The 26,020-nt window shown below is 44.6% G+C and overlaps 1 protein-coding gene and 1 long non-coding RNA gene across 3 annotated transcripts; one reads left to right on the top strand and one right to left on the bottom strand.

The window, feature by feature from the left end:
- The first annotated feature begins 1,405 nt into the window (after positions 1 to 1,405).
- On the top strand, positions 1,406 to 23,485 carry RRP12 (ribosomal RNA processing 12 homolog). The gene is made up of 34 exons (XM_081862933.1): positions 1,406 to 1,615; positions 2,247 to 2,488; positions 3,630 to 3,713; positions 5,407 to 5,483; positions 6,466 to 6,571; positions 7,013 to 7,129; positions 7,399 to 7,537; positions 7,686 to 7,813; positions 8,130 to 8,228; positions 8,440 to 8,531; positions 8,621 to 8,732; positions 9,266 to 9,366; positions 9,462 to 9,576; positions 9,862 to 10,004; positions 10,562 to 10,683; positions 11,273 to 11,337; positions 11,460 to 11,622; positions 11,896 to 12,050; positions 13,525 to 13,592; positions 14,322 to 14,415; positions 15,189 to 15,347; positions 15,489 to 15,569; positions 16,755 to 16,860; positions 17,822 to 17,929; positions 18,317 to 18,474; positions 18,844 to 18,935; positions 19,350 to 19,508; positions 19,696 to 19,868; positions 19,995 to 20,108; positions 21,032 to 21,081; positions 21,317 to 21,395; positions 22,005 to 22,072; positions 22,540 to 22,619; positions 23,018 to 23,485. The coding sequence occupies exons 1-34, from the start codon at positions 1,477 to 1,479 to the stop codon at positions 23,118 to 23,120; spliced, it is 3,891 nt and encodes a 1,296-aa protein (XP_081719059.1). The 5' UTR covers positions 1,406 to 1,476; the 3' UTR covers positions 23,121 to 23,485.
- Positions 8,654 to 25,991, bottom strand: LOC309342472. Of its 2 annotated transcripts, XR_014156843.1 has the most exons (5): positions 25,847 to 25,991; positions 21,659 to 21,725; positions 10,495 to 10,670; positions 9,825 to 9,984; positions 8,654 to 8,791 (listed from the first exon to the last, which is right to left on the bottom strand). It is a non-coding gene; the product is annotated as an uncharacterized lncRNA (long non-coding RNA). The 2 variants fall into 2 exon arrangements; XR_014156844.1 differs by lacking the exon at positions 21,659 to 21,725 and having other exon boundaries at positions 25,847 to 25,984.
- Positions 25,992 to 26,020: the final 29 nt, after the last annotated feature.

Genomic DNA, 26,020 nt, shown 5'->3' with positions numbered 1-26,020 from the left:
CTTACATGGAATCTTAATTACCAGCTCACCTCTTGCCCTTCTTGCCCTATTGCCTTCTAAAACAAATGGTTTAATCTTACATTTTATGTTCAACAGATGTCAAGGATCTTGAGTTTCACATCAACATTGAAAGATTTCCTTCATTTAATGTTTCTAAACAAATGCCTGACAACCATATATCAAGACTGCCCGGATGGCGTCTTCTGTCTGGCAGGGGGGGGGCTGGTGGCTGACTTAATTTCAGGATAAATACAACTCTTACAACCATATGAAATAAGAATCTAGCATTCCTTAAATCCTTTGCATAATTACATTTAAGCCAATATATTTAAGCTAATATATTTCATACATTTATCATAGGTAGCCTCTTAAAAGAATAAAGCTTTTCAAAGTAAAAAGGAAGGAACTCAATAAAACACAGCTTTTAAAAGAAGCCTCTTCAGTTTGCACCTCCCCCTTTCCCCCTCCTCTCCAGCCTCAAAATAAAATAGGAAGAAGCTGCTTCTTCTGCCTAGCCAGTTGCCTTTCCAACATTTAACACATTTTAACCTTTTTTAACTCTCTTAGTTTAAGAAACAGCTTTAGAAAAAGACTTCCCCCAAAAATGTTCTCTTTCCAGCTAAATGTTTCTCCCCATTGCTCCTGGCCTTTTAACCTTAGAAAGAAGATCTGGCTCATTTTACTGGGAGGCACATTGGTATTATCTTCCCCATTCCTAATGGTGTTTTCTCAGCCTTGGGGCAGCATATGTAATTCTCCCTTTTTATGACTTTGAGAATTGTTTTTCTACTATAAATCAATGGGGCCCTTCTTGTCTTAGGAGGAAAAACATCTTGCCAAGGTTCTTTTAGGCAGCTGGTCTTTTGCCTGGCATGAAACATTTGAAAATCCTTTTTTTAAGCTCATTTTTAAATACAAGCCTTGATTGAAATATATAGAAGCTTTGATAAAAATGCAGGCTTATGATTAGATGCCTCAAGATGGAGTTGGAACCCATGCCTTTCTGCGAATAATTGTCAAGAAGGAATGGGATCAACGAATATGGCATTAAACAATAGTTTTAGTTAATTAAAAAAAAAACACAAGATCGAAATCCGCTTTATATCTAATTTTTGCTATCAAACCTCACCACGCTCGTGAACAATTTAACCACCTTTTTTAAAAAAAGAAAACACCTTCTGCTGCCATAGCAGACAAATAGACTCATCTGGTGAGTCAAGGACTTGCGGCAGCATTAAGATTCTACTCCCGGCCTTTTACGCCCACTACCCTTTCGTCGCATCCGGAGGGTTATTAACGGGGTCGGAAGTGGATGTTGTATTTTTTCCCCTTTACCTCTTTGGATAGCGGCGGAAAACGTTGAAGGGAAAGCGGAAGTTGATTCTCCGCACGGAGGCGGATAACCGGAAGTACTTGGAAAACAAGGCGGAACTGAGGAGCTGCACGTGGAATTTCTCGTGGCCTGCGCCGTTCAGAATGGGGCGTTCGGGCAAGCTGCGCTCTGGCTCTGCCAGTAAACTCAAGCGCTGGCGCAAGGGGCATAGCAGCGACAGTAACCCGGAGGGGAGACGCTACCGCCTGGCTGCCCGGGGTCGCTTGCTCGCTCCCCGATCCGGTATGTGCGGCCAGGATAAGTGGGGGAATAGAATGCACTTATTGAAGGAGGGGGGATCGGAATAGAAGGGATTCAGAGAGAGAGAAATCTGCTACAAGGGCTTATGGCGTCATGGGGTTGAAGAAAAGCATTCTTCACCCGGAGAAATGTACTTTGTTTAGTTATCCTACGTTATTGAACGTTAAAACTGTGGAACTGTCCGACATGAATGAGTTCCTGTACCCACCCTGTGTGATATAGCTGGTGTCAACATCTTATGTGCCCCATAACACAATACAAAAGACAAGAAGTATATATTTTCTATTAAGTGTGACATTTCATTTTCCGCAGCCACCCTTGTTGCTATGGGTGAAGTACCGCTGTCTGTAGTGCTTGTTCATTGATGGTTAAGTTGGAATAATAGTTGTGGAAGGATACTTGTGCAAACTTTGATACCAAGCCAGTGAGTAGCTATCTAAAGCCATGGCCAGCCTGTTGTGGATTAGTCTCCTTTCTGGATTGCCTGGAAACAACTTGGCTTTTCATTTGCGACTCTCTTGGTAGGCCTTATATGGACAGAAACCTCATAGCAATCCGTTATGAAGTGTGTTCCCTCCCCAGTGTTGATTGAAGGTTTGTCTTTCCCTTACAGAAAACAGTAACCTGACTGTGGATGCTCTGAAACTGCACAATGAACTGCAGTCATCAGGACCCCTGCCTGCCTCACGGGATGGGGAAGGGAGTCAGCTGCGCATGGAGGAGGATGACAATGCCGAAACTGCTAAGACCCACAAATCTTCAGCCACCTTCCTGAGTGGACTGAGTGACTGCACCAGCCTCACCTTCAGTAAAGTGCAGCGTTTCTGGGAGTCGAACTCTGCGGCTCACAAGGAGGTAATTGAATGCCAACTCCTAGGAAGTCACAAGGGCAGTGAAAGGGAGGGGCAAAGAATATTGGGGGAAAGCACGCAGAGGAAAAAGTCAGTTTTTGACTGTAAGAGGAGATGGAGTGGAAGAGAGGCCAGCAGAGAAGAAAGTGGGTAAACAATACATTAGAAGGAATGCAGAAAAGTGGATACCAAGCAACCAAAGTGATAGACTAAAAGAAGTTACAGCAGTCAACTGACAGTGTGTCACACAAGCAGCAGTTATGTTGTTATCTCATTGTTAACTACCCTAAAGCTACAATATTAATAAGTAATACAGTGGTACCTCGGGTTACAGATGCTTCAGGTTACAGACGCCGCTAACCCATAAATAGTACCTCAGGTTAAGAACTTTGCTTCAGGATGAGAACAGAAATTGGGCGGCGGCGGAAGGCCCAATTATCTAAAGTGGTACCTCAGGTTAAGAACGGCCCTCCGGAACGAATTAAGTTCTTAACCTGAGGTACCACTGTAATCATATTCATAAGAGTTGCCAGTCTGCCTCTCTCCGTTCGTAACTGAGAACTCTGTGCACTATATTTGTTATTCCGGATTGAACAGTTTGTAGTTGATGGCTGTCTGGTAATAATGTAAGAGATGGACCCTCAGAGGCACATTATGAACGCACTGGCTTCCTGCTACATATTGGGGGCACTTTGATGCCTTCATTGTTCTGAGGGAAATGGAGAAAGAATTGCTATGCCATTTTGGAAATTTAAAGCAGAACTTGAATTCATACTTAGATTGCAAGAATTAGAACAGTGGGCATTGTGCCTCCATCTCCAGATTGAAGGAGCAAGTGAAATGAATGTCAATCTACCGCTCATCTCCCTGGATCTGTAGTTCAGACACAACCTTCCTACTCTCATGTCAGCTCAAGAGCCCAGCACAGTGGTTATAGATAGCTGATCTGCTCTTCCAGCTATTTGCTTATCTATGTCAAAATCATGCTGACCAGTAATCAATGGTGAAGTTTTCAGTCTCTCCCGGAAGCATTCATAGGGGTGGACAACAATACTTACATGTAGGTGTTGGGGTGGCATGTTGTGAGGGAATGTTAAATTAATTTGGGCTTTAATCTGAACTCTCACACTTGTATTCTTTGATAGATATGTGCGGTATTGGCTGCTGTCACCGAGGTGATCCGAGCACAGGGTGGCGTAGAGAGTGAGACAGAGTATTTTGGTGCATTGGTAAGTACCAGTACTGTGAAATGAGGCAGGCAGGAGCTACCTGGAGGTTTCAGGTCACTAATATGTACAGTTGAGTGTGGTTACCAACAACTGCTGTGATCGCAGTACCCACCAATAATCCCAATAAACAAACAGACTTGACCGTCATAGGGCAAATAGCAGACAGGAAGTAATGGCAAGACCTTGTAGCATTTGCATGAACAGTTTATCTTGCTTCCCTTCATGCTTTTTACTTATTTATTTTATTACTATGTTTACATCTTGCCCTTCAAGGAAAATTTTCAGGGAAGCTTAAATAAAATTCAGTAAGCACAACCAACACCAATCCCACTGGATGAAACAATTCCAAACACCAGTCGGAGTGGTGGTGGTGAGATAAGGCTCCACTTGATATGCACTCAGCCTAGGGAACAGGGAAATATACCACTAAGAAAATTGCAAAATGGTGCATCCATGGTAGCAACTGCAGAGGGAGCCAATGAACTCATGATAACAATTGAGCCCCACAACACAGCCCTCGTCTATATTTCTGACACTCATATACTATGCGTATGCTATGATTGGGTGCTCCCTGCAGCATATCCTGCATTTTATCATAACAAGATGGGAGGTGGGGGAAGATTGTCACATGAGCCAGCATATGGCCAGGTTGTTGTTGCCATCATTATTATTTAAATTTGGATACTGCCCTTCATCTGAAGATCTCAGGGTGGTTCATAGCGTAAAAATACAGAATAAAACCACCAAGTACATACTGTAGTTTTCGCTCCATAACACACATTTTTTTTTCCTCCTAGAAAGTAAGGGGAAATGTCTGTGCGTGTTACTGAGCGAATGCTTCCCTCCTCCGTGGCTCGCTTTGAAACAGCAAAGCGGGAGAAGAGCCACTGAATGGGGAGTAGAGAGGGATAGAGAGCCTGCTTCTTTAAAGGAGCAAAGCGGGAGAGGAGAGGAGCCGCTTACACAAGTGTAAGCAGCTCCTGTCCGGTTGGCTAATTGAAAGCAAGCAGGAAAGATTTTCAGCTCGCTGGGGGGCGGGGGGAGGAGGGAGAGAAGCAGAAACTGCTTGCTTTAAAGGAGCAAAGCGGGAGAGGAGAGGAGCCTTCTCCCCTTATACTCCTCTTCTGCATTATTAGCAGCATCCTTCTCCACACACCCCATGCGTGCTCCTTGTCCCTGGAGTGGTTTTCCTTTCCTCCCCACTTAAAACGTTTTTACAAAACACAGATCCACATGGATCCTCAGGATTTTTGCACTGGGTCACCCCAAATTCACCATCAGATCACATAGCATGTCCATGGCTACAGTTTGCACCAAAAAAATCACGCACCCACTGTCGCCTGGGGCCACAGTGGTGCAAAAACGTGGTTACAAACATGGATCCACATGGATCCTCAGGATTTTTGCATTGGGCTACTCCAAACTCAACGTCAAATCACATGTCTGTGGCCACAGCATGAACCACAAAAATCAGACATCCACTGTTTCGTTTAGAATATTTTTTGTGTTTTCCTCTTCGACGTGCGTGTTATGGTCGGATGCGTGTTATTGAGCGAAAAATACGGTAATATAAACATAATAAGAGCAAAAACAAACCAATAACCTAAAGGTGCTCCGTTAGACTTCAAGATGCAATCCCAGGGAGTCCAACATCCTTTCTAATTACTTCCTGCACCATACTATGTCTCCTCAGATGACTACTCTGGAAGCTGTGGAATCTCCAGAATCCCTGGCTGCTGTTGCTTACCTGCTGAATCTGGTGTTGAAGAGGTGAGTTCGAAGAACATGAGAAAAGTACTTCTGGACCAAACCAGTGGCCCACATCAGGATGCTTTAGAAAAGGATTAGAACAGTTGAGGATGCAAGCATAACCTTCAGTGCTATCTTGACTATTTCCCGGACAAAGGCTGATCTGGATGTAGCTATTGAATGCGTTGGGCCCTGTTGTGAATCCATTTACACTCTTGACCTCTTTTTTCTTGTATTTTGGCAATGAGTCCTCAAGATAAATATCCTTCCACTTTGTGTTGCTGTTGCTTTTTAATTGATTGACACATTAATATGATGTGTTACTGAAATAAAAGTCCCCTAGCAATTTTTTGTCCCTGACCTTTTAAACTGTCCTTAATGATAAAAAATCTTGAATCTATTAGACATTCATTTTCTGGTATCTTTTCTGCAGCCCTCATCACTCAAGCACTTCTGTGTACATTTACCACTTAGATAAGATGACCAGAATTCCCCACCATGACCCAAGTGTGGATGTTGTTGCTCTTACATTTGACAGTGGATAACTGTGCAAGTGATGAAGTACAAGAGCTGGTCTGGGCCTTTGGTGACTCTCTTGTCTTTTGAAATAGAGTGGGTGATTCATGTACTGGGAGTTTAGAAGTATAGGGTGCTACCAAACTAAGCCTAGCTGCAAGAGAGTAAAGTTCCTTGGAAGCAAAGGGTAGTGGAATATAGTCATACCTTGGATCTTGAATGCCTTGGCTCCCGAACAAATTGGCTCCTGAATGATTGAAACCCGAAAGTGAGTGTTCTGGTTTTCAAACATTCTGGGATTCCGTGGTTTCCGATTGGCTGCAGGAGCTTCCTGCAGCCAATCAGAAGCCGCAGTTTGGTTTCTGAACATTTTGGAAGTTGAACAGACTTCTGTAATGGATTCCGTTCGACTTCCAAGGTATGACTGTACTTGCTATTGTTTTTGCCTAACATTGATGCCTCCTCCTATCTCTTAACTCCCAAATAGGGTACCAGGTCCTGTGCTGATCAAGAAGTTCTCTGATACATCAAAGGCCTTTATGGGGATCTTAGGCTCCCAAGCCTGTGGAGACTCCACCTCGGCCCTGCGCTGGGTAAGTGTTTCAGGAGAGGACTAACTGTGGAGCAGGAGGGACATCTGGATATTGGGTGTAGGCAGCTGTTGTGATTAATGGAATCCTTTATGTAGTGTGATGTGCCCTTGTGATTGTATTGTGAAATCCCTTTGTGATGTTTCATTGGAAATAATGCAGAAATGAAATATAAATGAATTAAAAATGCACATCCCGGAGTCAGGGGCCATTCTGCATAGCTTCTTGGTTTATTGCTTTTCACCCCACCACCCCCACAAGCAAGGAGCAGTGCTGGGTTGAATGAATCCTGTTGATAGGCCCAAAGATAAAGGGCGTAGGTAGTGGTGTCAGATGCATCAGAAATTTAAAACTGAACCCCTGGCTTAAGGGCTCACTCGTGTATATGGAAGGATGTTTCTTGGCATAGTGATAGCACTGTCTGCTTAATCTGTCTCCTTTCAGGTGCTCTCCTGCCTAGCTACATTGCTGCGAAGACAGAACCTGGTAGCTTGGAATTACCCTGTGACAATGCAAGTTTTTCATGGCATTCTGAGCTTTACTGTCCATGTCAAGCCCAAGGTGAGTTCACATCACCTACCCTGCTCAGCACAAACCAGTCAGTTTCACTGCACTTGGCAGCATGCACCCCTACGCTGCCACAGTAACTTTCACTTTTGTTTCATCTGTTAAATGTATGTCCCACCTTTCCATGTGGAATGCCTATGGGGGCTAACAATAAAGTGTAATAAGCGATGTAGCCCATTTCCAGTATGTAACTGCTTGGAGTTGGGCATGAAGTAAACAGCCCAGCTCACCACCCTCTCTCCCTCCCCTTTCCTCGGTTGCAGGTCCGCAAGGCTGCTCAGCATGGTGTTTGCTCCATCCTGAGAGGTAGTGAATTCCTCTTTGGGGATGGGGCTCCCTCGCATCACCCAGCTGCATCTTCTGCTGCCAAGTTCTGTGTGCAAGAGATTGAGAAAGCTGGAGGTATTGGAGACGGGAGATTCATGAGTTGTGTTTTATTAATATTTGCAAGCTGCTCTGGAACAAATCTCCCTGAAGGGTGGGGTGTGAGTTTTATAATAATAAACTCTGTTGGAGAAGGTAGCAATGCTAGACCTCTTTGGTTTTCCAGGTGCCAAAGAGGCCACAACCACTCTTCATGTACTCACTCTGCTGCGTGACTTGCTGCCCTGCCTGCCTGCCCCATCTGTCAAATCTTGCTGCGAGACCCTCCTTCGAGTTATGACCCTCAGCCATGTGGTGAGCTCTCTTCTGTTGGTTAACAGTGGCTCTGTGGTGCTGCCTCTGCTCTGGGGATGCCACACCGCCCAGTGGGGAGAGCCAACATGATTCAGTAAGAATGAAAGCATGAATAGTCTTTGTTTGTTACCAATGGGGGCTTGGTATGAATTACCTATGTACCTAAAGTCCCTCTTGAGGATGGGAAATAATTGCCCTGTCACTTTAGGAGGGACACTCCATTACCATATTTGGCACACTGGCTTTTGTGGGGGAGCCAATGTATCTGGTGCTTTTAAAAGAACTTATTTTTACACATCTTCTCTCCACCCCCTAGCTAGTGACAGCATGTGCTATGAAAGCTTTCCACAGCCTCTTTGTTGCCCAGCCGCCCCCATCCTGCCTGCCAGCTGAACTCAATGCCCAGATCATCATGGTGAGTACTGTAAGAGTCAGGCTAGATGAGTGGGAGGTGCATAACCAGCCCTGGGGGCTCAAATATTTAGTTATTCGTTTTGGTACATATATATCCTACTTTCCAAGGCAAAAACCCTTCTCAAAGCAGTTCACGAGCTAGTATCAATACAACTTTAAAACAATGCAGATTCAGTAAACAACTAATAACGCTATCTATTCTGCTTTACCAGGCCCTATATGACTATTTACCCAGTGAAAATGACCTGCAGCCTCTGCTGGCCTGGCTATCTGTCATGGAGCGGGCACATGTCAATCTGGCAAAGTAAGGAGGAGAGCAGTGTGGAAGATGGATGGGTGGTGTTGGGTCTACTCCCCAGCTGGTCCATAACGAAAGGTCTCTCCATTCTCTAGGCTGCAGTGGGATCTGTGCTGGGCTCACCTTTCCCGCCTCTTCAGTGCGGCAATGAACTGCTTCCTTTCTCCTCACACACAGGTGGCGGCTGCTGCTGCTCAAACCCTAAAGGTACTGTCCCATCTTTTCTCCCAAGTGTACCATGTAGGGCTGTCAAGAATTGTGTGCTGCTGAAATAAAGATTTGTTTGGCATTTCAGTGAAAGTAAGTGACCCCACTCTCCCCAAAAGTCCTCTTTGTGAATAGACACCTACAGAGAACTTTTGCATTGCCAGCTTCAGTTCGACCCCGTGATGTAACAGGATACTTGGACCTACAGCCAGCTTGCTGCAAGCACCGAAAGCCTGCTTTAAGGAGGCATCAGCTGTGCTGGTGGGGAACTCCTTAGCACAGTCCATCACTGCAGGCTTGCTGTATAGCCAGTCAGCTGGCAGCACAAGTTTCTCTTGGCAAGGAATAACTGGAGCACTTTAATGCTCCTGATTGTTTGGCATCTATGTCACCATGTGGGTAAGAGGGCATGGTTTGAGGAAAACTGCCTTGTGGGCCCAATTGGGACACATGCTGGACTTTGCCCACCCCTGCTGTAAGGAGAGTGGGCTAGTGCTAAAGGTCTATGTGTGTGTGTTTGCCTCTTGTTGTAGGTCTTGCTCAATGAATGCGTGGCCCCCCACATGGCAGAGCTGGGGCTGGTTTCCTCTGCCACCCCCTCTGGACCAGCTGCTCACATCTGCAAGATGTTCAGGTAGAAGAAGTGGCCCAGCGGGTTGAGGGAAAGAGGTCAAAATCCTGGTTTTGAAAGGCTGCATGTTGAATAGCTATTTGCTTTTCTCCTTGCAGGGCAGTGGAAGAGGGCTTGACATACCGATTCCATGCGGCATGGGCCTCCGTGTTGCAGGTTCTGAAGACTTTCTTTGAAGTGTGTGGGCATCAGTGCCATCTCGCCATGTGTAAGGTAAATGAGTTTCTGTGGTGACAGCCCTGTTGCACAAGAGACAAGAAGGAATCCCCATGGCAAAAGAACATTTGGACACTGAGGCCCTGCAAACTTCTGAGATGCATTGTTGCTAAACTTTTCTAGAGCTCTTAGGATCGTGAGCTGGAGATTCATGGATGCATAAATGTGTGTTATACAGCGGATATAAAGAAGTCAGTGATAGGAGTCATTGTAAGAGGGCAGGCTGTTTTATAACACATACTTACTTGTGTGATGCTCTCGTTCGTTTTCTTTATTCTGCAGTGCTTACAGTCCTTAGCTGACCTGCGTGGCTCCCCACACTTTCCTCACACCGTGCTGCTCGACCAGACTCTAGGGGCTGCAGTGACCACTATGGGCCCCGAGGTGGTTCTCCAGGCTGTGCCCCTAGATATTGATGGCACAGAGTGAGTATAATCTCTGCCTTTCTGGGTTTCTGATGTTTCTATACCTTCCCATAAGACAAGCCCAGCTGGATCAAGCCATCTAGTTCAACATCCTATTCTAACAGTGGCCATAGGCAGATTCAAATCGGATTTCGCTACCACCTGAATAGGATAGAAATGTGACTGTCTGAATGGACATCTGCATCAGGGTTCATATGAAAAGAATAGTTGGGATCCCATACTCTTCCATTAATTAGGAATCCTGTTGCATGTTGCAAACTCTTGTTTAGAATGGGTTAGCAAAATCGCATTTGAATCTGCCTTTGCCATTTAGTTGGATGCTCCGAGACCAGAAATTCTTGGACAGGATTGTAGGCTGAGCTGGGTGTTTACTACTTGGGGCTTTCACACTTCCACTATCTTACGGCATTGTTGTAGCTGAAGGTATCTTACGGCATTGTTGTAGCTGAAAGTACTCCCAAAGGAACATCGGCACCAAAATCCAACATACGCAGGTACATTGCTTCCCCAATCCTCTTCATTTTGTCATTTGTTCTCTCTTCTGCTTCCTCCACAAGGGAGACACTGGATTTCCCCCGTAGCTGGCTCCTTCCTGTACTCCGAGACAGTATCCGAGATGCACCCCTTGCCTTCTTCTCCAGTTACTTCCTGCCACTGGCTGCCACTCTAAAACACAGAGGTAACTGACAGTGTAGATGGGCAAGACCATGAGCACATACCAGCAGACCTGAGTGTTGGACCTTAAAAGAGCACGACAACAGCTCCATCTCTAGTGTTTAAGATTGCAGTAGAGCTGTGGTACATTCCACCTGGAGAATCCATCAGAAAATCTACCATACATCCCAAAACAAAATCCAGCTTCTAATGAGATTTCCCCTATCCTTCAGCAAGTACCAGATTTGGGGTATTTGGGAATACAGAATGAAAAAAAATACAGATGTTAAAGCTCCACATTTGAAGTCTCCGTCTTGGGATTTAGTTATAGTCTATTGTTGCATACCAGTACTGTTTGCATTCAGCAAGCAGAAATTCATCCTTTGGGTCTGCACCAATTGTGGCTTTGGATACGGGTTAGATCTGCACAAATATATGGGTCATCTATTGTATGGAGTGCATCATGACAGCAGTTGCCTGTTAATTTCATGAGATTTTATATAATGTGCAAACTCCAGGTGTCCTACAGGCAGAGTGCATTCATTTTCCCCTTAGGTTAACTTCTTCATATATACTAAGCTACAGTCACAGACCTCTCTCTTACCTTTCTCCAGCCACAGAGCTTGACGAGGCTAAACGGAACTTAGAAGCCAAGATCTACGATACACTGCAGTGGCAGGTGAGGCAGCACCCCAGCAGTTTTGCTTTGCGTGTTTTCTGCATCTAGGTCTGGCACCCTGTGCTTAAAAGGTTTGGAGAGTAACTGTGGTTTGTAACAATGCTCCTTTCTCTGTCTTTCAGATCTGGACCCTTCTGCCTGGTTTCTGCAGCCAGCCTACCGATGTGGTATCCTCCTTCAAAGGACTGGCACGTACTTTGGGCATGGCCATCAGCGATCGCCCTGATCTGCGGCTCGTTGTGTGCCAAGCTTTGCGCAGGCTAATTAACAAAGGCTGTCAAACAGGTAAGATCTGTCCGTGGAAGTGACCCTTGCTCAGTTTACTCTAGCTAAGTTACTGTGGCTGGAGCTGTTTCTGTGCTAGTTCTGCTTCTTGCTGAGGATGCAAGAGGGGAGAAAGAAGGGTAGAGTGCCTGGCAGGAGTCTTCTGCCGATTCCAACATTTGGAAGCATGCTTTACCAGCAGCATCTTTCTTTCTTTCTTTCTTTCTTTCTTTCTTTCTTTCTTTCTTTCTTTCTTTCTTTCTTTCCATTCTCTATATTTGCTTCTCTTTGCAGAGGCCGAGCGTGCTGAAGTTGGGCGTTTTGCAAAGAACTTCCTGCCCATTCTATTCAATGCCTATAGCCAGGAGGGTGGTGTCAGCGAAAGCCCTGTACAGCGGCGTTCTGTGTTGGACACTATAAGGGCCTACTTGACTGTGACGGAGCCAGGGGTGAGCAAAGCTCTGTGAACAAGACCAGACTTCTGAGATCGTCACCACTTGCTTTGTCATTCCACCTTTCCTCTAGAAAGTGGGAAGCCAGCAGGGTTACTAGTTTCCAAATTCTCAAGACTTGGTTTTCAGGGCTTATTTTAAACTTTTTTTAATATTGTGTTTTAATTGTTGTAACTTGCCCTGGGACCTCGGATTGAAGGGTGAGTAATAGATTGTAATAGCAATATCATTCACCTCATGTGGGCCAGTTCTATAAGTGAACAACGTTGCTAGGAATAATAATAATAATAATAATAATAATAATAATAATAATAATTTGTATGCCACCCATCTGACTGGGGTGCCCCAGCCACTCTGGACAGCTTCCAACAAATTATAAAACCACAGTAAAACATCAATCCTTAAAAACTTCCCTATACTTGGCTGCTTTCAAATGTCTTCTAAAAGTCAAATAGTTGTTTATTTCCTTGATATCTGATGAGAGGGTATTCTACAGGGCTGGCACCACTACCAAGAGGGCCCTCTGCTGGTTCCCTGCAACTTCACTTCTTGCAGGGAGGGAACTGCCAGAAGGCCCTCGAAGCTGGACCTCGGACAAGGGCCATTCTCCTTATTTTAGCCTCTTAATATAATTAATATATTTTTGTAGTGATAAAACAGGATGGATCGATGGGCAACAGTCTATACACATAAAATACATTTTCTTTTTCTGTTGTAAGTCCCACATATTAATATAAAAGCAGATGGGTGGATGTGCAGAACACTGACTATCAGCTCAAAATGAAAAGCCCTTTGCTAGAAAGGCTTCTCATCTGCCGCTTTGGAATGTTCACCCTTCAAGGTCATAGCAGAGAACTGAAAGACTGCAGTGTTTGCTAGTATGGCTTCCAAAAGCACAAATGAAAATATTGTTTAACCCTGAAGTGTTCACGCAGGAGGTTTTATAGTTGAGTTCTCTTAGGCTTTGTCAGATCCAATATGATTGCACTTTTTCTTGCTTCAGACAAACTGGATACAAGCTGGTCACATCTCTAAGGTCTGCCAGTGCTAGGAGAGAGAGAGGGGCAGGTGTCTGTAGCTGGGTGGATCTCAAACATGGGAGGGAGGCCTTTCCCCATTAGGGCTAGGAGAATGGGGCTCTGACTGCTGACACCTACAAAAACTGAGGCTGCTCAGTTCAGTGGTTTTTGTTGGGGCAGGGTGCTACTGTTATTGATACTGATTTTTTTTGTATCCTTTTAAAGATTTTATAATAGCATTTATGTGGAAATTGTTCAATTTGTGTACTTTTTGATGTTTTATTTATTGTTTATGACTGCGTTTGGTTATGTTTGTAATTATGTGTTTTCCCATGCTGTGAGCTGCCTTGCGCATGTTTTGAACTATGGAAAGACAGCATACAAATATAACAATGTATGTGTGGTGCAAAAGGAAAGCTCTGGGGATGACACTCTCTTTATCTCTATTGCAGATGGTGCATGCTTTCCTAGAGAAAGCTAGTGAAAAACTGACCAGCTCTGATAGTTCAGAGTTCACTAGGTAAGGACACCCCAGAGTTTGGATCCATCTTTTTCCAGTGGAGAAGAGTATCCTCAGATGGGTTACCCACTTTTCTATTACATAAAGGTAAAGGGACCCCTGACCATTAGGCCCAGTCGTGACCAACTCTGGGGTTGTGGCACTCATCTCGCTTTATTGGCCGAAGGAGCCAGCGTACAGCTTCCGGGTCATGTGGCCAGCATGACTAAGGCGCTTCTGGTGAACCAGAGCAGCGCACGGAAACGCCGTTTACCTTCCCGCCGGAGTGGTATCTATTTATCTACTTGCACTTTGACGTGCTTTCGAACTGCTAGGTGGGCAGGAGCAGGGACCGAGCAATGGGAGCACACCCTGTCACGGGGATTCGAACTGCCGACCTTCTGATCAGCAAGTCCTAGGCTCAGTGGTTTAACCCTATGTGCATAGGCCTATGTAAATCAGTATTGTTTTCATCTTTCTGTGGAGTAAGCCCCTCTCTGCCCCACTCCTGTTAAGCTCCAGAGCACCTCATTGGAGGCCTGATTTTTTCCTCTGTTCCTCCCAGGTGCTCCCCTCTCCCTGCAAGTCAGAGAAGGCAGAGAGAGTGGGATGCACCTGGCCCTAGTAACTGTGGAATCTGGTAGGTTTGCATTAATAAGTAGTTGGCTTTGTACTATTCCCAGGGAGAAGCAGAGTCCTAAAGATTAGCTTTTGTGTTCACGCTTGCTAACTGTGCCTTTCCTGTTGCAGGCTTTCTGTGTTGGACCTTGTTGTAGCCATGGCCCCTTATGCAGATGAGCCATCTCTGCATGATCTCTATAGCACCATCCAATCCTCCTTACAGGTGAGCTGCCTTTCAGTTGGCTGTTGGAGTGTATGCTGTGGAACATTGCAAGCTCCAAGCCTGCTAGCTTTGACCACCATGATCCCTGCTCTTCCTGAGAGTGCCATATTGACATCCTTAAAATCAGTTTAGCTATTATATTTAGGGAGTCAGTGTTCAGAAGGAGGCTGCAGAGTTGTTTGACGTTATCCATATTACTTGGCTTCTGCTCCCAAAGTTGTGTGGAATCAATAGGGCATGTTTGTCTATGATCCATTGCTATCCTGGTCAGGCATAATCAGATAATAACCTAGCTGTCTGCTTTGGGCAACCCTATGGTCCTTGTTTCATGTTGAGTGCCTATCCTTGCATCTTCTTGGCCACAGGGGTAACCTCCTAGGTGTTTTCCCAGCTGCGTGGGAGCTGCTTATCCTTGAACATTTTCTGTGTAGCAAAGAGAATGTTCAGATGATCCAACTGATGCTGATTCTGTGCAAAAGACTCATGTAATTGACCCTCACATTCCATACGCTTGTGACATTTAAACAGTCTCTCAACCACATGGAAACCACTGACAGATATTCAGCTCCTATGCAACTAAAATATCTAAAAGGGACTAGATGGTCCTCAGGTCCCGTCTAACTTTGTAATTCTATGATTCTATAGATGTGGCCTCTACCTGGTTTCTGGAATACTCTTCCCCCAACTTCCATATTGTGCAGGCTGAGAGCCTCTGTTCTTGTGTGCATGCAGTTTGTTTTTGCTAACTAATTTGTCTGGTATAATCATCCTAGAACAAAGACCACAGGATACAGAAGAAGGCTTATCGGGTGCTGGAGGAAATATGTGCCTCTGAGAGGCCTGCCTGTCAAAACTTTGTTAGAAGTCATCTGGAGGAGCTACAGAGTGCCCTGCTAGGCTCTTTGCCCAGTGCCACTTCACCTGCCAAGAGGGTAAGGAAGGTGTCTGGGGAGAAGACACTTGTTGCTTTCCCCCCTGTGGTGGGTAGGGTGCTGAAGCACGGGTGGTGATAGAAATAAGAGATTGCTGTCCCTGCCTGCCTCTAACTCCACACTCCCATTCTTTGTTCCCAGCCCCGTTTGAAGTGCCTCTTCCATGTTGTCAAGCAGCTCGCAGTGGAGCATGAGGACTTCGTTACTGCCCTGGTGCCAGAGGTGAGCAGAAAAGGCAGTGGCAGGCAAGGAATGGGGAAAGTAGGTGGGCATTTGTGTCCGCAGAAGATGGGGAGAAATAGTACTTCTGGGGCTAGAGGTGGGAGCATGCACGGAACTAAATCTTCATCTCCAAACAGAGCCAAGTTATGGTACAAGTTCCACTATATTCTGAATCCCCACATCTTTCTGGCCCATAAATGGAATTTTATCCTCTCCTACCTGCTGCAAACAAACTCAAGCCCTTTGGCAAGTGTAGCTATTCAGCATGGAAATCCTCTCTCATTCCTTGCTTGCCTTGTTTCTTTTGCATTACAAACATCTTGTTCTCATGCTGTGAATAAGCTGTTGTAATTCAGAATTAGGAATTTTGCTTCTCCTACCTTGCGATGAGGGAATAAATATATTCTCCCATCTGTGGAGGATGATACCCTGTAGTGGGTTGTTGCTCCCACTTACTCCAACAGGCAGGGCTTATGCAGTTTTGTCTTAGTCCCTGACAGTTGGAAGTTACTGCCAGTTTCTGACCTGCCTGCTCTGCAGTGCTCCATCTTCAGGTTCACCTGATTTGCTCTCTTTTTTAAAAGCAACGAACTAGAAATGTTTTCTCTCTCCTTGAATCTGGATTAGATAGCTACTGCCTTTGTGAAATCCTCAGAAGAAGAAGTTCCCTACTGCTGAAAGTGTTTTGTCTGTTGTCACACATTTAAAAAGATTATAGGTCAACTTGATGACTGTAGTTTTTGTGCTTGGGAAAGTCATAGATTGGCTGGAGCTCTGATCTGGTAATACATTTTAGACCAATGGCTTATATTTCAGTTCTCTCTGAAAGCTGATGCTGGTAATACAGTGATGTTGAAAACTGGGAGGCAGAGGTGGTATGGGGTGATGACAGGTACCTTTGTCAAAACAAAATAAAAAAATTCCTTCCAGTAGCACCTTAAAGACCAACTGAGTTAGTTCTAGGTATGAGCTTTCGTGTGCATGCACACTTCTTCAGATACACACTTATTCAGATACACTTCTTCAGATACATGTATCTGAAGAAGTGTGCATGCACACGAAAGCTCATACCTAGAACTAACTCAGTTGGTCTTTAAGGTGCTACTGGAAGGAATTTTTTTATTTTGTTTTGACCATGGCAGACCAACACGGCTACCTATCTGTAACAGGTACCTTTGTATTTAGGTCATACTCTGCACCAAGGAGGTGTCGGTGGGTGCCCGCAAGAACGCTTACAACTTACTTGTAGAGATTGGTCATGCTTTCCTGCGCTTTGGCCCGACACCAAACGGTGAGTCCTGGTTTGGCCACATTGGGCTGTTACCAAAAAGAGATGGACTTTTTTGCCCTGTGCCCCCTATCTTTCTGTCAAATGCTGTGTTGGCTCCTATGTACACCCCTTCTATTTTTGACTACCTTACATTGCTTTCCATCTCTGCTTCATTTATTCCAGTAATTTTAGTCAACTCTCCTCTTATCACTGGTCCATATAACCTCTTCTGAGTTTTGCCAAATTTTGCATTTAATTGCTGAATTGAGACCTGGATGAACTTTGCATACTGAAAATCTGTACATATTGATTTTTTGTGTGTAATTCTGTTTAGCAAAGGGCAATCTGTGCAGGGTACTGAAGTCTAACCACCTGACTACTAGAAATCCTCCTTGATTCTCTCCTGTTTCAGAGATCTCATCAGGCAATGCCTACACATTTTTCAGATTATCCTTGAATCACAAGTACTAGAATTTTAAATTTGGCATCTGATATTAAATTCCACACTAATTAAAGAAATGCAGGATTCACTTAGCCCAGATTCACTGAGGCTTTGAATATCCCAGTCTTCCACCCTTGCACTGTATAAAGCAGAACATATTTAACATTTCAGATTGGTTCCTGCTTTCAGAAGAAGGGTTTTCAGTAGCCAGAACATGGGGGCTTTTCTGTCCTTCCTAATTCAGTGTATTATAACTGTTGCCTGTTCCCTTCCCAATATTGCCTATCTACTATTGATATCTGTACTCTTGTCTTTTTGGTCTCTGATATTCCAGCTAACTCAGAGACCTGGATGTTAGTATTGTCTCCATAGTGCCTGGGTTCCACTTTTGAAAACCTTTCATTCACATTGGGTTTTCTGCATCATTGTAGGCATTTTCTGGGGGAGCCTCTTCAGCCCCAATCCCACCTGTGTTGGTATAGTTGGTATCTTACTTTTAGCAGTTTCAGTGCAATAACCCCCAGCATTTATTCCCTCCAGATGGAATGCAGCGTTATCTCCTCCTGGTTTATGCGGGCTTGACTGGTTCAGTCACCATGATCAGTTGCACGGTGCTCGCTCTTGCCCGTTTGCTCTTTGAGTTCAAAGGTGAGAGATCTGAATGCCAAAAACTTGCTGGATAATGCTTATAGCCTCAGTAGATTAGTACACAGAATTCTTCTGCAATTGGCAGGCACCAAAAGTTGGGAGGCACCAAACAGAGTTTGGAGACTATTTGAACTGAGCTTATTGCATGGATGCTAATGAATATGTCTAAGGGTAACATGAATGGTTGTATTCACTATCCTGAGCAGAGAGCTCTGTGCCCTTTGGGTTCCAAGCACCACACCAGTTGTAAGCACTGTGAGGCCTGTGCTGGCTGGGTTGCTGCTGAGCAGAAAACTTGCTGAAAGTAATCTGAGCCCTGTGTTGTCTGGCTCTCAGTACAGTCTGAAGAATTGAAGTATGTCTAAGATTAGCTTTACTCTACTGCAGAACACGTTGGGTCAGATGCCCTGGAGCAGCTCATGCAGCATGTCTGCCTCATGGTAGGCTCACGGACGCGGGATGTCGTCAAGTCAGCTTTGGGCTTCCTCAAGGTCGCACTCTTGCTCCTGGACACGGCACTGTTGAGTCGGCACTTGGAGACCATGGTGAGAAGGGGGAATACACTAGGGCAGCCTGTAGGAAGGTAGGTTCTGGGAATAAGAGTAGCTTAGTTTGCGTAACTTAAAGGGAGTGACGCAGAAAGGTGCCTGAATTGTTGGAACCTATTTCTGCCCATTGTCTTGTCTAGTTCCTGACTCAAGAGTTCATGGGTATATATTGGAATTAATGATCCACTCTTTTCCCAGCTTTGGTGAGGTGTTGTCCCACTTATCGTGCTGTTGGGAAGCAGTAGAAGCCCGGGGAGGGAGGCAGGTTTGCACACATGCATGAGAGAGAACCAAGGGAATTCATTTCATGCAAGGTGTGGTTGGGGCAGCGGCATCAGAATTCTAAAGCTTGTGCTCTGCTTACAGTTAGAAGCCATAGGAGGATTGACAGACGACATGAGACGCCATTTCCGCATGAAGCTGCGAAACCTCCTCTCCAAAATGATCCGCAAATTTGGGTAAGTTCTGGGGTTAGAGGGAGGACCGGGGATATCCTGTGGTGTGATGCTCAGGAAGGAAAAGTTCTAAGATCTATATCACATTGCTCATACACTGCTCACTCCAAAGCACTTGCTTCTTAGATGTGCTTGTCTTGAACTGTGCCATCTTGGATACAGCTTCATGCGCACAAAACCTATCTTAAGAGTGATGACCAAGCACTTGAGAGTAGTCCAGATGTTGCTGGACTCCAAATGACATTGGCTCTAACCAATATGGCCAAAGGTCTGGGATTAGCTGGAAGTTTAGTCCCAGCAATAGGAAGGCCACAGGTTAAGCACTGGTCTAATGCCTGTCTGACTTCTATGACTGGTAGTGGGAGATACGTGAGAGACTGATTTCTGTGACACTGGTCTTCCGTCTTTACTTCCCAGGTTTGAGCCTTTGCAGGCTTTGCTTCCTGAGTCGTATCGCAAGGTGCTGTTGAATATCCGCAAGGCTGAGGCAAGGAACCGCAAGCGGCAAGCTGTGAAACGGGCAGCAGCCACTTCTGTAGAAGAAGGAGGACCATCGCAAAGACCCATGGGGGAGAGGTATTGATGTAGTGCTGGTCTTGTCTTCATGTCATGCCATTGTTGAACCTAAAAGCTACAGTTTTTTAAGGCTAGAGCAGGAGGGGTGTCTGCCATGGCAAGTGCGTTAGAAGGTGAAGTGTTCTTTATGTTCCTCTGCACCCTCAGTAAGTACTACTTGCATTGCCTCCTGCCTTCTTGTTTACAGTATGGAGGAGGTCCTGGCAGACTCGGACTCTGATCTTGAAGATGACATCAAGCAGCACAAAGGAAAAGAAACCAGGAAAGTTCTACGGCAACAAAGCCAGGCCTGGCTTAAGGAGGGAGAAGGCGATGAGCCCCTCAACTTCTTGGATCCTAATGTGGCCCAAAGGGTTCTGGGTAAGGAGCAGTTTGACAGTGGCACAATCTGCCTTTTCAGTTTGGGGAAGGTGGGAGATCATTTATGCTGAGATAAAGGGGCTGTCCTATCTCCTTGTAAGTCTTTTGTGATCTTCTTTTATGCAGCTACCAAACCAGGCACGGGCCAGGCTGCTAAAATCAGCCATGACTTCAAGGTATCAGCTGATGGCCGTCTCATTATATGTGAAGAGGAGGAGGAGGAAGAAGAAGGGGCTAAAGGTACTGGTCTAATGTATTCAGCTGAAAACTGGCCATCAGTGGTCTACAAACTATGACTGGGCTTGGTATCCAAGCAATAGTTTATGTTAACCAGCTGTGAAGTCCAGTTCCACTATGATAGTATCAATATTGTATACGTTTTTTGATCCCGATACTTTGATGGAATTGTTTGAAGTTAGATAACTTGGGCTTTATGTAGGCTGGTGAACATGTGACTTATTTGTTTTCACTCCAGGGCTTTTGACACTTTTAGCCCTTTCAAATTAAGACTGTTCACTGTCTTCACATAAAATTATAATGTCCTTAAATATGTATTTATTTCAAACTATTTTTATACTGCCCTTCCATTAAAATAATTAAATAATTATAATGTAATAATATAATAATTTACTGGAAACATAAAGCAGTCCAGTAAAACATACAATACAATGTAGGTGCCACCACAGAGAAAGCACTCTTCCATATAATGGAAGTTAGTGCCATAGGATGGAGTTAGTGCCAAATGGAGTTAGTGCCATAGGATGCAACACAAATCAGCAGCACCTCCTCCAAATATCTTAGGGAACATCTAAAATATGTTGCTCAGGGCTTACCAGCTGTTAAATGTTAACCCAACTTACATTGTTTCCTGGTAATAAAAAACAGCAACCAAAATGTGTGTGGATTATTACAAAAATGAAGCACTAGCAGTTTTTCAAAGAGTGTTCTGGTGTGCTTGTGGCATGATTGCAGTCCTGTCCATACTCTTCTGGGAGTAAGCTCCTTTGAACACTTTGGTGTTTGCTTCTGATTAAAGTTTTATCATTTCAACGTGTAAAAACATATTGTACAGCTGAAATGCATACTTCTAACTATAAATGCAAATGATTTTACAAAGATGTTTTATGTATTGTTCTCACACTGAATTTTGTTCTCTGTTACAGGAGTGGATGAAGAGATGGCAGATCTTATGCAGGAAGTCGGGATCCGAAGTGTAAGTACTGAGACACGGGCAGGAGGGGGGGAAATAGGAATTTCAAGCATTTTCTTTAAAGGCCCACACAGTTGCCAAGGTGACTTGCTTGCTGAAATCAAAGGGGAACTGAGCTTGACTGTCAAATACAGTTCTTGTTACCAAGCAGATAATGCAGGAAAGGGAGAAGGCCTTGGACCCTAGTGAGAAGCCTGATTCATGTAGCAAGTGCTGATGCTTGGAAACTCTGTTGCAGAAAAAGGCTCAAAAGCGCAGATTCCGGGAAGAAGCAGATGATGAAGAACTGGGCACTGATGCAAAACCACAGTATAAGGGTAAGTGCTTTTTTCAAGGCTGGTGGTGTGGACTTAGCTGCCTTATCACATTGGATACATATCCCTGTAATAGGGAAGGGAAAGAGAATGAGATGCTACTGCTTAAGGTTATTTATATACCACCATCTCAGAAAATTTCAGGATGGTATACAATGAAATGTTTACATAAAACACCGTTAAAAAGAGTACGAAATAATCATTTCAAGCAGCTGTATAGGCCTGCTGGCATATGAGAGATGCCTGAAAGTCAAAAGCTAGGATACCTGCCAAATCTCTGCTGGAAGAGTGTTCCACACCATGGCCAACTTCTACTCAAGTCCAGTTGGACCTCTGAATCAGGGGATAATGTGTTGTGCTTATCCTACAAAACCACTCAGTGCTGTGTCTTGCTCCCAGTTAAACCTTAACACAGATAGCCCATCCACAGTATGCTTTCTCATGCTGCTGAAGCACAATAATGTGGTGGGGAAAGTGTTTCAAACAGGCTGGCTGCACTTCAAGCATTGTTGACTACAAGAAGCTTACAATCCAGTGGAGGACTGCGCAGAAACCTTTTTGTACAGCTGAGAGAAGCCTAGAAACTATTCCATTATTGTTTGTTCTTCACAGCTGGAGGTGTTGGAATCCATCGGCCTATTGGCAAGAATGCAGCACCTAGGCAAGCATACAAGGCAAAGGTAAGATTATGATGTGAATAGTTAGGACCTGGCATTGTCATAACTCCCAGAAGTTGATTATTTGTATAGAGCCACTTTCCCCACATCATAGGAAGCCTTGTTTATTGGACTTACCAAGCAACTCAAGTACAGATTCATAGTCTCAAAGTATGTTAAAAGATGTCTTGTACAGACAATGCAGATTTCTTGTCTCCTACCAGGAAATTTCCTTGACTTACTTATGGCAGTCTTCTACATAGCACTGCATTCTATTAACTCTCACCCTAAATACAGGGCTGCAGGCTGGCTCCCTTTTAAAGACGAATCTCTGTATCTCTAAGCTAGATCCGGTTTTGAATAATTGATCTGAATGTGAGGCATTGATAGACGTTGTGAAAGCTGATGTGAATGCCCATTTTGGTGGAAGTCTACATTTTTCCATGTCTTGCTTCCAGTCACTAAGCACTGATTCCCTTCTGTTTCTACAGAAAGGCAAAGGTGATATCAAGAAGGGCCGCCTGGATCCTTATGCCTACATCCCACTGAACAGAGCCAAACTTAACAGAAGGTATGATATGGAGATGCTGTGGGGAGAGCATAGGAGAGCATTGTTAGTTCTGCTTGGACACATTGAAATTAATGGCCTTGACTAACTTAGGCCCTTAATTTCAATAGGTCTACTAAGAGTAGAACTTAACTCGATGCAACTCAGTGTCACTGTTCAGGATTTCTCTCTATCTGTAAAATGCTGCCATGGAGTTGTGTGTGCTTGAAACCAGCTATGTTCTCTTATCTCAAGCACTCTGCTGGATATTCTTGAGATTTGAAGCTTCTTTTTTCACTGGTATCCCAGACCTGCTTTTGCTGCAGAAGCAGGGCACCTAAAGCCTCCGTGGGAGAACTACACATGTACCTGCTGTGCTTGTGGCAGTACTCATTCTAATCTCTTCTCTCTCTTTCTGGCAGGAAAAACGCAAAACTTCAAGGACAGTATAAGGGCCTGATGAAGGGGGCCCAACGTGGTGCCCAGGCAGGAAAGAGGCATCGTAAGAAGCAGCCCCATGTCTGAAGAAGACAGGTCCCCTTGAAACTCTCTGGGGTGCAGTTCCTTTCAAGGCAACCTGACTCTGGATCTGGTTGCTGCCACCTCACAACCTGAGCTGCTCTTTGGAAGTGGAATGAGATCACTAATTCCACAAGTTACAGTGTATACTTTACTCAGCCAAAAAAGGGTGAAGATATATATTCGAGCCCAGACTCCCTTCTACTATTTATGGAGCTACGCAGTAGGGCTCTTCTCACCAGATGCTACTGCCATGTTTTTTTGCACAACTATGTGTGCTTCATCTAGCCTTGAACTTTGTGCAAGAGAGAGAAGTGTAATGAACTTCTGAGCAATAAATGTAACCAATGGAAGTTGGTTGTGTAAAAGCTGCTGTCCCCATCTGTATACTTTTTCCGGCTTGAAAACTGCCAGAACTAGCAACATAGTTGTGCTTTTGGGAACTATGCTAAACTTTCTAGGAAGTTTAACATTTCTCTGCATTTCAGGATTTATTCTATGAGGAATGTGACTGGTTGGTACTTGTGAAAATTAGAAAATAGTAGTATTATAGTCAGAGGCAGAAAGCTATGAGAAATTCTGTACCAAATTCCATGTGCCCATTTTATATGTTCTCTTGCTTACATACATCCCTGTCAAGGAGTGTACCAGTCAGAACACATGCACAGGGACAGAGCCAATGAATCCACAATGAAGAGAATGCCCACCCCACACACATGCAAAATCATTCCATAGTTCCTGCAATCAGTCCCAGTTGCTCAGGCAGCAACAACACACATCCCTTCACACAGTGAGTTTGAATCCCCCCCCCCCGCTGCTCACATGTCTTATTAATTAACAAAACACAAAGCACAGAGCATCCTTAACTTCCTTCATTGATTAGGTAAAGGTAAGGTAAAGTATCCCTGGACGGTTGAGTCCAGTCAAATTAGATACTCATCTCTTTTGGGACAAGAGAGCAAACGTTTGTCCGCAGACAGCTTTTCTGGGTGATGTGGCCAGCATGACCACAGCGGTACCTATTTATGTGCTCAAGCTGGTATGCTTTCGAACTGCTGGATTGGCAGCAGCAGGGACAAAGCAACAGGAGCCATTATCTCCTTATCTACAAGCTGAGGATGGACCATGAGTACACTGGCAAGGCAGATGTCAGGGGAAAAAACCTCAGCAAAAGTTTGCATGGCAGTTCATGAATCACTAACCAGAGCAATAATCACCCAACCCTTTCTTATTTCAAAGGTTGACAAGATCTACAAAAGCCATAATGCACCAAACTATTTTTTGATGCATGTGAGTCAGGGATGGGGTTGCCATTTAATATCTAGCTTGCAACAGTGACATTTCATTTAATAATAATAATAATTTTTTATTTATACCCCGCCCTCCCCAGCCAAGGCCGGGCTCAGAGCGGCTTACAAGCAATAATAAAAACAAGATGAATGATTACAACTTAAAAACAAAAATACAATACAACATTAAAATAATGGAACATTAAAATATTAAAATGTAGCCTCATCGCAGGAGGAGAAGGAAAAGAAAAAAGAAAGAGAGGGAGGGAATCAAATTGGCTCCAAGCCAAAGGCCAAGCGGAACAACTCTTGTCTTACAGGCCCTGCAGAAAGAAATCAGATCCTGCAGGGCCCTGGTCTCATGAGGCAGAGCGTTCCACCAGGCTGGAGCCAGAGTTGAAAAGGCCCTGGCTCTGGTTGAAGCCAATCTAACTTCCTTAGGGCCTGGGACCACTAGGGTGTTGTTATTTATGGACCTTGAGGCTCTCCGTGGGGCATACCAGGAGAGGCGGTCCCGTAGGTACGAGGGTCCTAGGCCGTGAAGGGCTACATTTGTATTTGAGACAATACAGAGCCAGGCAGATTTGGTGTGAGGGCTGAGGAGAGAATTCCTCCTTTTGTAGATGCTTGTAATGGATGCTTTAACTGAGATCTCTGTATTGCAGGGGGTTGAACTAGATGATTCTCTGGGTTCCTTCCAACTCTATAATTCTATGATTTTATGAAGATTTAATCCTAAAAGCTATACTATAAAGATAAAACTACTAACTCTGGAATAGTTCCAGTGGCATTACAGAAACAAGCACATCAGTTTACACTATTTTAATTCTAATATTTGGGTAAAAGATGAGTCTTCAGTAGGCCTTGACTAGCAGCACATAGTAATTTTTTTGACATTTAACAGTTACATCCTGTGCAAATGCATTCAACAAAAACAAAATTTCCTTTCCCCAGGCATTTGAAATCAAATTAATTTGTGCTATTTTGTTATAGCTAACTGATGTGGAGTTGTAATACCTTGGGGGCGGGGAACCTCTATCCCTTTTTATAGTGCAAGTAGCACTAGGTTTGCACTGCACAGAGTTTTAAAATATGTTCAGCTTTTGGGGGAAAGACCGTAACTCTGGTAGAATACAAATTTGTTGAACTGGTCCCTGTAGCTGTGCTTTCTCAGCCTATTTCTGTGTCTCAACTTACTAGGGAAGGTGCAAGAGCAGTCCTGCCCTGCTTATTTTAATGATTAGTTGGCAACCTTATTAGGACACCTACCAACTTGGAAGGGCAGAGAGCTCACACACAAGTGGACCTTTTGCCACACCAGCTCTGCATCTCTCTGCCATGGCGACAACTACTACCTATTTCGTTAAGGGCGCAGGAAATATACGAGGGGCAGGGGGAGAGAGCTGTTGCTTGTAAGGGCTGAAAGCGCTTCCTTTCGCCTACTAGGTCACAGCATAACACCGTAGCTGTCAAGAAGGCGTTGGAAATGTCGCCGAGAAGACTACAAGCCCCAGAAAGCTGAAAGCCCCATTCTGAGTTTGCTCTCCCCGCCCTCTTGTCTTTGTGGGGTATTTCTCCTCCCCTCTCCTCGGTTTTCAACGGCGCTTCCAGGCCTGA

Source organism: Podarcis erhardii, assembly GCF_964252035.2.
Source record: "Podarcis erhardii genome assembly, chromosome: 5".
Classification (NCBI taxonomy): Eukaryota; Metazoa; Chordata; class Lepidosauria; order Squamata; family Lacertidae; genus Podarcis; species Podarcis erhardii.
This window is presented reverse-complemented; position numbering and strand designations above follow the sequence as displayed.